At 39.6% G+C, this 10134-nt stretch overlaps 1 protein-coding gene and 1 long non-coding RNA gene across 2 annotated transcripts in view; one reads left to right on the top strand and one right to left on the bottom strand.

Annotated features, from left to right (window-relative positions):
- The first annotated feature begins 838 nt into the window (after positions 1-838).
- LOC106516966 (uncharacterized) lies at positions 839-1632 on the top strand. Its single transcript, XR_001310141.1, has 2 exons — positions 839-1158; positions 1473-1632. It is a non-coding gene; the product is annotated as an uncharacterized LOC106516966 (long non-coding RNA).
- Positions 1633-5563: 3931 nt separating this feature from the next.
- Positions 5564-10134, bottom strand: part of pde6c (phosphodiesterase 6C, cGMP-specific, cone, alpha prime) — a 12083-nt gene continuing 7512 nt past the window's right edge. The window contains exons 17-22 of the mRNA XM_014007598.1: positions 9524-9631; positions 9304-9367; positions 9005-9079; positions 8840-8923; positions 8446-8599; positions 5564-8085 (exon numbers count right to left, since the gene is read on the bottom strand). Coding sequence (XP_013863052.1) covers positions 8039-8085; positions 8446-8599; positions 8840-8923; positions 9005-9079; positions 9304-9367; positions 9524-9631 — 532 coding nt within the window. The 3' untranslated portion in view covers positions 5564-8038. The remainder of the gene's footprint in view (positions 8086-8445; positions 8600-8839; positions 8924-9004; positions 9080-9303; positions 9368-9523; positions 9632-10134) is intronic.

Raw genomic sequence — 10134 nt, 5'->3', positions numbered from 1 at the left:
AGGCTAGATAAAAGCAGTAAAAGGCTAAAACAACAAAAGGCTAGATAAGACAACAAAAGGCTCAATAAAAACAGTAAAAGGCTAGATAAAAGCAGTAAAAGGCTATAGATGAAGCAACAAAAGGCTAGATAAAAACAGTAAAAGTCTAGATAAAAGCAGTAAAAGGCTATAGATGAAGCAACAAAAGGCTAGATAAAAACAGTAAAAGTCTAGATAAAAGCAGTAAAAGGCTAGATAAAAACAGCAAAAGGCTAGATAAAAACAGCAAAAGGCTAGATAAAACAGCAAAAGGCTAGATAAAAACAGCAAAAGGCTAGATAAAAACAGCAAAAGGCTAGATAAAAACAGCAAAAGACTAGCTAAAACAGCAAAAGGCTAGCTAAAAACAGCAAAAGACTAGCTAAAAAAGCACAAAGCTAGCTGAAAAAGCAAAAGGCTAGATAAAAACAGCAAAAGACTAGCTAAAACAGCAAAAGGCTAGCTAAAAACAGCAAAAGGCTAGCTAAAAAAGCAAAAGCTAGGTAAAAAAGCAAAATGCATACAAAATTTATCATCCCTTTCCACAAAAAAACAAAACAAAAGTCACATGCCTGTCCAAAATGTTACAGTTTTGTCTCTTCAACTTTAAACATTTTGTTTCTTATCAACATGCAGCTTTTTTGCGTGTCTTGGCAGTAGTAGAACCCTCCTCGGTCCTTGTCCATGGACTTTATTATAATTCAAAATGCAACTGATGATGCGATCAGAAAGTGACAGACCTTGACTTGGGCCTGATCTAAATTTTTTTCCTACCATCTGCACTTTTTGTCTGATTAACCTGGGGTTGCATTTCTTCTTGCCTCCACATCCTGGGTGGTAGGTTAGTCCTGTGAATGTTATTCGTTTCAATAATATTGGCATCTGGGATCAGAGATCAAGGATTTGATTGGGTTTGAATCGTCACAAATTTTCATTCTTCAAAATGTCCCGACAAACTTAAATGGCAGATCTGACAATAATGGAAGCTGTTACACATTGACTGAGTTTTTCCTTCTTTAAGGTGTGATTTAAAAACGTTGACACTTTGTTTACAGACAGCGACGCTGGGAATAAGCCGGATGGCCAATCAGAAGCCGATCACTGGCGAGGACCCGCCCCTGCAGTGGAGGAAAAGTCAAGGTGAGGTTAACAAACCGCTGTTGCCTCTTAGTGTATGAGTTTCTGTTTAACACAATATATAGGCCAATTAAATCTTAAATTAAGCCATTTAAAGCGTCATGAAATCATAAGTCACCAAACCTAGGTCTGTTTGCTTTTAAAAAAATGTCTGAATACCAAATTTCTTTACATCATTTTACTGTTTGTATCACAGTTGGTTGTTATGATTATTTCATGTCATGAGTTAATCATGGCCCCTCCAGTCAATTGTTTACGTCAGCACTGAGCATGACAGCAACTGACAATTCTGTGTTTTGGTTGTTTTATCTGTTTAGGGAGGAAGAGTTTGATGAGTACTTTGAAGACATGTTCCTTTGAATCTGCTGGTRTCTGTGGGAACCCTGCTGTGACTACACTTCCTTTTATGTCTCGCAGACATTAAGTATGTTCTATTTGGGTCTTGTGTGCATGAAATAAACATAATGTTTATCCTGCCTCCGCCTGTCAGTTTCATCTATTTACATTGYTGGCATCATCTGGGTTTCAGTTTCTCCACCGTCACGGTGAGAATAATTGAAAGTAGTTTGACGTGGCGTGGCTCTTGGGGTGCTTGAAAGACGGCTCACGTCACTGCTTTGATTCGGGATGAAACATCTTTGTAATATTTTTTGTGCATCAGCGTGAAAGTTGGTCACTTTGGAGATTCCTCAGGGGCGGGTCAAAGTCTTCATCATTTTCACAAGAGTACAAACCGTGTGCTGGGGTGTGGGGGGTACTCTCTTTGTGCTTAACATTTTTAAACTAACTACAAAGTTGCTGTGTCGCTCATCGTCAATATACAGCGGGTAAAATAAGTATTGAACATGTCACCATTTTTCTCAGTAAATATATTACTAGAGGTGCTAATGACATGAAATTTTCACCAGATGTCGGTAACAACCCAAGTGATCCATACATACAAAGAAATCAAACCATAAATGTCCAGAAATKAAGTTATTTGTAATAATGTGGAATGGCACAGGGAAAAAGTATTGAACACACTTACTGAAATTTATCTAATACTTTGTACAAAAGCCTTTGTTGTCAATGACAGCTTCAAGACGCCTCCTGTATGGTGAAACTAGTGGCATGCATTGCTCAGGTGTGATTTTGACCCATTCTTCCACACAAACAGTCTTCAAATCTTGAAGGTTTCGTGGACCTCTTCTATGAACTCTGATCTTTAGTTCTTTCCATAGATTTTCTRTTGGATTCAGGTCAGGTGATTGGCTGGGCCATTCCAGCAGCTTTATTTTCTTTCTCTGAAACCAACTGAGAGTTTCCTTGGCTTTGTGTTTGGGCTCATTGTCTTGCTGAAATGTCCAGCCACGTTTCATCTTCATCTTCCTGGTAGATGGAAGCAGATTTTTATCAATAATGTCTCTGTACATTTTTCCACTCATCCTTCCTTCAATTATTTGAAGTTTGCCAGTACCATATGCTGAAAAACAGCCCCACACCATGATGTTCCCACCTCCAAACTTCACTGTTGGTATGGTGTTTTTGGGCTGATGTGCAGTGCCATTTGACCTCCAAACATGATGTGTATTCTGGCATCCRAACAGTTCAATGTTGGTCTCATCTGACCAGACTATATTCTCCCAGTATTACACAGGCTTGTTTAAATGTTGTGTAGCAAACTTTAAAGGAGCTTCAACATGCTGTTTCTTCAGCAGTGGAGTCTTGCGTGGTGAGYGTGCATACAGGCCATGGTGGTTCAGTGCATTACTTATTGTTTTCTTTGAAACAAACATACCTGCTAATTCCAGGTCTTTCTGAAGCTCTCCACAAGTGGTCCTTGGCTCTTGGACAACTCTTCTGATAATTCTTTTCACACCTCTGTCAGAAATCTTGTGAGGAGCACCTGGTCGTGGTCAGTTTATGGTGAAATGATGTTCTTTCCACTTCTGAATTATGGCCCCAACAGTGCTCACTGGAACCTTCAGAAGTTTAGACATTCTTCTGTAACCGATGCCATCATTATGCTTTGCAACAATAAGGTTGTGAAGGTCTTGAGAGAGCTCTTTACTTTTACCCATCATCAGATGGTTCTTGTGTGATACCTGGCCATCATTTGGGACTGAACCAGCTGATATTAACTTCCAKTGGCTTTCCATGCCTTTTTACACCTCCCTTTCTTCATGTGTTCAATACTTTTTCCCTGTGCCATTCCACATTATTACAAATAACTTCATTTCTGGACATTTATGGTTTGATTTCTTTGTATGTATGGATCACTTGGGTTGTTACCRACATCTGGTGAAAATTTCATGTCATTAGCACCTCTAGTAATATATTTACTGAGAAAAATGGTGACATGCTCAATACTTATTTTACCCTCTGTAAACCTGCTGTTTTAGTCCCACGTACAGCGGCTACCTGTCGCCGCAGCTCTGAATTTACTTATTTTTTTCCACACGTTGATCAGCAACCCATTCCTCACCAATATTCCCTCAGTAATACATTTGTTGTTCAGTCCCAGGAGTGGCGGTCACAGTGTTAATGACACCACATGCGATAAAGTTTTTTTTTTTTTCAAACAATCAGCAGCCAGTGATCAGAGGCTGACACACAGAATGGTGACCGATCAACACACACACACACACACACACACACACACAGCAGCAGCAGTGTCTGAGTCAGATTTGTGCAGTTTATCATAAATATCTGTAGCCTGCTTCATTATAAGTTTTAAACTATTTTCAGATGTATACAAATAAGGAATGATAACTTTATATTAGTAGCTACAAAAGTCTTGACCCAGAAAAAAAAGTGCTTCTTCATCAAATCTATACAGAACTCCTGTTGATTAGTTACTATAAAAAAACTAAAAGAACAAATCAATAGAATACTCGTCACAATTCAATCCGTTACATTATAAATCCTTTTTAAATGATTTTTATTACCATTGGTTAAAGCTTCAGTCTTGTGTGGATCAAACATAGGAAAGGTTTTTGGAAATTAAATATTAAATAAATTCCTCCAGGACCTAGATCTATTAAATTAAGTGAGGATGTAGGGTAGCCCTGTGACAATGTGTGCAATGTTTATCTTCAAGCGTAGTTTGGCATTTCTAGTCTTTATTTGCTGTGATCCAWYACAATGAGTCAGAGGTTGTTCCAGTGTTTATAGTGGGGAAAACAGGGTCTCCTAAGTGTAGGTTTTTACACTCATGAAAATGTTGAGACTTGAGAACGACCCCTTACATTTGCTCACCAATCTGAGCAAACCGGGGTTTCTTTGGGCACTGACTTTGCGTTTCATGGTTTCAGAACTTTTARGAATACTTCTCGTTCAGTTGTTCTTAAGAAAGCATGATAAGTAAAGTTTCAAAGCTACCAATGTTTCACAAATAAGAAGCCACGGGCTCATTGAAGCAGCCGCCTTTTGTTCTGAAGAATAAAATACGAGACGTTCCTCAGTGTGGGAGGACACTGATCAAAAGGGAGGTTTTTTTTTWATGAATTTACTCGTCTGTAATGTGATAACAAATGACTTCAAAGGAACAGCGGGGGACAAGTTCAGGTAAGTAAAAACAAAAGGTTTCAGAGAGAACTCCTTATAGAATTGCTTAAAAGGCAAATCAAAACTGACTTCAAAACATGAAGGAGGTTTAGACTCTGGAGTTTGCAGCGCTCGGTTCTGTGGCGCAGCGGCGCCTTCATGGGAAGGTCGTCGGGAGCTGCAAAACAATCAGCTGTGYGGCATGCTTCTTCCGGATAATCTTAGACTGAATCAGATTTGGAGTTTTGAGGCCAAAGTCTTAGCTTCCAAACTTGTAAAATCACTTGCATTTTTCTTATGGGCATGGACAACTGCTCTCTTTTGTTATTTTTTCTTTTTCTTTTGAGGATGGATGTGAAATTGGCTTTCTAGCCGCACAGAAAAACAAAAGGGGACCTCTGAGGAGAAGCTCTTGGCCTTACTGACCYCTAAATTGTCCAAAGAATGAAGGGTCAAGATAAAAGGGTGAACCAGCTGCAGACTCACTCGCCACGGGAAAAAAAAAAATCCAGACTTGCTCAGTTTCCTTTAAAAATTCCCCCCTGCAAGGCTTACAACTGCAAAATGTTTCAGATTGTTTGTCTGTTCTTAAATTTGTTAAAACGCTGACGCGAAACCATTCAATCTGCAGCTTACATTACGCAGAACACATTGGAAAAACGGGCCCCCGAGGAGCGCGGCGACGAACGGCACTGAATCGGGCAGGGATGAGAATCAATCCACTGATCCTCTTTCCCCCGGAGGCTCATCCAGCTTTGGAGCCTCCAAGATCCCCGCACGATATATGGAGCCCTGTCGCGGCGAAGCTCTGGATGCTTCGAGTTCACCCTCCGTCCAAACCCTCGTGTGCGTGAGCGTAAATTCCACCATCAAAGCCAGACGATTTTCATAATGAGAAAAAGTGTTACTTTATTTCTTTTTTACACCTCCATGACTTCCTACACATGCTTACAGATAGTAGTGACATATAAATACAGTCGTTTCATACATTAAATGACAGTTTTCTAAAGTCTCAGTGACAAAGATACGGTGCGTTATTTTTGCATTTACCACAGCATCCAAAAAAAGGAGAAGCTAGAGGCTTTTGTTATCACTGGAAATTCATGGCAGAATCATTGAAGACAAATCAAAGTTTTTTTTTTCTGTCCAGTGATTACAAACAGCTCCTCGCTTCACCTCAGGCAGCAGACAAGGAGCTTCCACATAGACCCAAAGCCTCGCTGATTGGATTAAATGCCTCTGATTGATGCCCCATTGATTGGAGGAGACTACGTTGCATAACAGGACATTGCTTTTTTACCCCAAAGGGACAGACGGGTGCTCCCGGTGTTGCTCTGTAAGCTCACAGCCCTGACCAGACCGGGCGCTTTACAAAACAAGATATCGATTTCACACAAAGTTGCAGAGAAGCAGAGAACTTTGCCCGTACCATTGTACAATCAATGAAACAACAGTYGCCGTCTCCGCAAACACCGCTCGTCTTGCACATACATACGATAAGGCTGTGTTAGCCTCGTTTACCTCCTCTGTAAGAAGGGTATTTAAAGTCTAAAGCTGTGTGGATCTTAAACACTGGCAGGCAATCAAATCCTGTTAAAGCTTCTTAAAGGAGAGGTAGATCTACTGAACCGTTTGACTCTTGCCTGCTGAAAAGAAGCAAAAGTTGCTCTCCCAGCTTTCAGGGTTTTTTTTTTAGGCTGGAGTTTTTTTTTCTCTATGTATTGAACTATGTTCAAGTACTTTAATAAAAGCAGTTGTGAACAAAATGGAGCTGTAAGATTGAGCTAAACACTGTTCAATGTTACACAATTTATCGGCTAAAACAACCTAATGAAACAGTTCAGATCTTCTGAACTGAGGATTTGTGAAAATGTTATGACTAATGAATATCTTACTTGTTGTAGATAGCGTTTTAGATCTCAGTTTGGAAAATGTTGGATTTTGACTGGATTGGAAATCTACTTTAGTCAAAGAAAAAAAGACAGAAASTTWATGATRATTCTGYTCAAAGTGCTACAGCTAGCTGCTGTTGTATTGCTTCTTATTTCTCATAACTGTATAGAACTAACCATGTAATGCAAACGTATTCACAATGTAAAATTTAGAGTTTGCTTWAAAACACTACGAAACTTACGATGGTCTTGTCCCCACTTGGACTTGGCTTATCAATCTGTCCAAACTTAAATTATATTTCTCCAAACTGAGGTCAGTCAAAGGGCCACCTAYAACAGGTAATATATAAACTGTTAATAGTCCTTCCACAGATCCCCACTTCAAAAGGTCTGACTCCTCACTTTAAAAGTGTTTTTCCGAAGCTGATCATAAAGTTTTACAACACATTCCTCATGTCTGACAGTGACTTCATCGGTTCACGGGTTCAGAACATCCTCTCTCAAAGTTCACCTCAAATTCTCCACTCATGCAGACAGTTCAAGTACAAAATAGCCCATAAATCAAAAAAATATATTTAGATGAATTGCATAATAATATAAATATACCTTTTGCACGACTTATGAGTGCCTCTTTAACAATGAGAAAACATCGTCCCTGATTGGTTTAAGCKCCATCGCTCCCTGTTCTATTACAGTAGTTTCCCTTTTTAAGTGCTAAAAGGATTAKCTCCATGCCTCAGTATTACCTTTAACCATCTTTAACAGTTTGCCACCACTACAATACCAAGATATGTTCTTCATCTGCCTTCCCTTCTTGTTTCTGTCTGTCGCTGCTAAGACAGCAGCAGCTGAGTGCATTGTGCGACCTACAGAGCTATTGCATGTTGTGTTCATGTTTGCAAATTAGAACACTGTTTGAATGCTACAGCTTTGGCATGTAGGCATTCTTCACCAATTCTGTCTATATAATGAGTTTATCAAAGCATGATATCAAATCATGCCAAACACGTTCGGATTATTGCTACGCTAAGTGGAAACACATGCTGATCCACTGTTTCTGCTTTGAAAAATGTCCATGATGATGTTTAAAGCAGAGAAATGTTTCATATATTTCTTCAGTTAGAGCCAAACATCTTCTCTTTGCAGAGTCCCAGCATCACTTCTTGTTAAATTCTTTCTCCCTCTTCGAAGATCGGCCGGTGTGGTCCAGACTCCGACGCAGACCAGTCCTAACTACGCTGAATAAACTAGACCAGAACCATCTGGAACAACAGTCAGACTGGAGGGCAGCAAAGTGAACCGGAGACAACTAAAGCTGGTGTAGCAAAGACCAAACACCAGTCTGAAGGGAGGGGAAAAAATCCAAAAAAAAAAAGGGAAAAAAAGAGATGTCCTGAAGATGACTAGTGCTGTCTAGATGAGTCCTAAACAGACCAAGGTAGTCCAGATCCAAGCAGCGGAGGATCCTAACAGATGGTGCAGGTCTTTGACTTGCCCTCGCCACCACCACCAGCTTAAAAATAATACGACAAAAAACGCAAATAACAGTAAGAAACATGTACAGCCTGCTCTTAAAAGTGATGTCAATTAAACCTAGCGCAAAAAGTAAGCACATTTGTGTTTGGTAGATWATTTTTTTGTTAACACTTCTTAGAAATAAATGGTACACCGTTGGAATGCCTGTTTATTTCACTTTGAAATGGTGCCACATTTGTAAGGAACGTGCATTTGTGGGTTGAGCAGTAGAGCTGAGTATGTAGGTTGCTCACATAAAATTTGGCCAAATCTTCTAAGATTTCTTATTGTTACAACAAAGAAATAATCTACCAAACACAAATTTCCTTACATTTTGTGAAGTATATGTTTCTTTTACCTTTCCTAGCTTCTTCTTCTTCTAGTTTCTTCTTCTGGTCCTCGATAGCCTTCATCTTTGCATTATARACTTCTGCCAGTTCGTTCCAGTGAGCTCGGTTGTTGTTCAGACCATCAAACATGGGCTGGATCTCTTTGTGGAACCTGGAAAACTCCTGACAAATAAAAACACACACAAAAAAAAAACAGGTAAACATTATTCTCTTGCTTCGACRTTGAGTGACACTGAATGACATTTAGAAACTCTTCTTTGCCCGTGAGTGGATTTAAAGTCCAGCAAAAGGCGGATGAAGTGTCGCAACAAAAGACTCACTTCACCAATACTCATTTTTTCCCCCCAAGCTCCCAAGTTTTTTTTTTCTTAATGAGCATAAAAAGTGTTGTTTTCTTTTTACCTTGTACACAAACGCACACACGAAGTCGATGAAACCACACTGCATCTTGGGCAGCTGCTCGGCACAATTTCTGTCCATCATGGGCTGAAAGAGACGCGTGAGATGTTTTCACGTCAGCGCAGAACAAAGGCAGAGAGAAAGGCGGTGGAGGAGTGCTGCTCTTACAATTGGCTGCTGGTCCAAAACATTTCTTTCTAAGTCACCCTGTTCCCAGAATTCAGCTGCGACCATCAGAGCGACCTGGGGAGAAAAACATGGATGGATGAGGATGACAGAAAGGAATGGCTGCACATGGTTAAAAGAATGAAAGTAAGTAACCAGGGTTATCCTTCATAAACATGTATTTGTAAAGTAATTACCATCCGATCTAAAGAGACATACATCATATTTTTAACTCTTTTTTTAAAAACAAACTTGCTTCGTGTATTTTTTTGTATTTACTTGTAAACTTCCCTCCCACTCACCTTGCTCTGTACCTCCCAAGGTTTGGTGATGGCTGACAAGTCGCAGCCTGTCATCATCATGGCCCTGGAGGAGAGAACCCGTCAGTCAGTCACAGGGAAGAAGACGCTCTGCTAGAGACGCTAATGATTTTCAAGGTCCTGCTGTTTCACAAGCTTCTCGCGGAAAGACATTTTTTCCCCCGTCTCAACAGCTGTGTTTCTGCCTAAATCAGCTACGTACATGATAATTTCCTTCCTGATGGGGTTGTTGGAAATGTAAGCGGTGGCCTCCTTTTCGTCCGTCATCGGCTCTGTGGCGTTCACGATGTTCTGGAACATGGTTCTCTTTCTGCAGACAGGCAGGTGAGGAGATTTATTTGGACTGAATCAAAGCAAACAGGCTGAATGATTCCAGAAAACCTTTAGAATTGGTCAAAAGAGAAATCAGGAGCTGACTAACAAAGCTTTCATTTGTTCTGAGTGGCAGAAACTTCACCTCCAGCACTAACGTAAAGAACCTAGGGATGACTTTCATCTGGGACATGTCTTTTAGCCCCAACCAGTAAAACTTATTCCTATTAAACACCTGATCAATAAWACTAAAATTACAAACATTATGCCTCAAAACAATTGATTCATGCACTTCTCACGTCGTCTAGACAAGTTTATTTTAATTCTTTGCAAACTAAATGTTTAAAAAATACACTAAAAATTGTCKTCAGCAAAATTTTACGTCTAAAGCTCTCAAACACTAAGTTTAATTTTATAACAAAAGATCTTATTTTTATAGCTAAAATTAGCTAAAACAAAGTGAGAAAATGTTACAAATAATTTAAAATGTAATCAATAAAA

This window comes from Austrofundulus limnaeus, unplaced genomic scaffold, assembly GCF_001266775.1.
Source record: "Austrofundulus limnaeus strain Quisiro unplaced genomic scaffold, Austrofundulus_limnaeus-1.0 Scaffold43, whole genome shotgun sequence".
Lineage (NCBI taxonomy): Eukaryota > Metazoa > Chordata > Actinopteri > Cyprinodontiformes > Rivulidae > Austrofundulus > Austrofundulus limnaeus.
The sequence above is the reverse complement of the archived record's forward strand: the minus strand, read 5'-3'. Positions and strand labels throughout refer to the sequence as shown.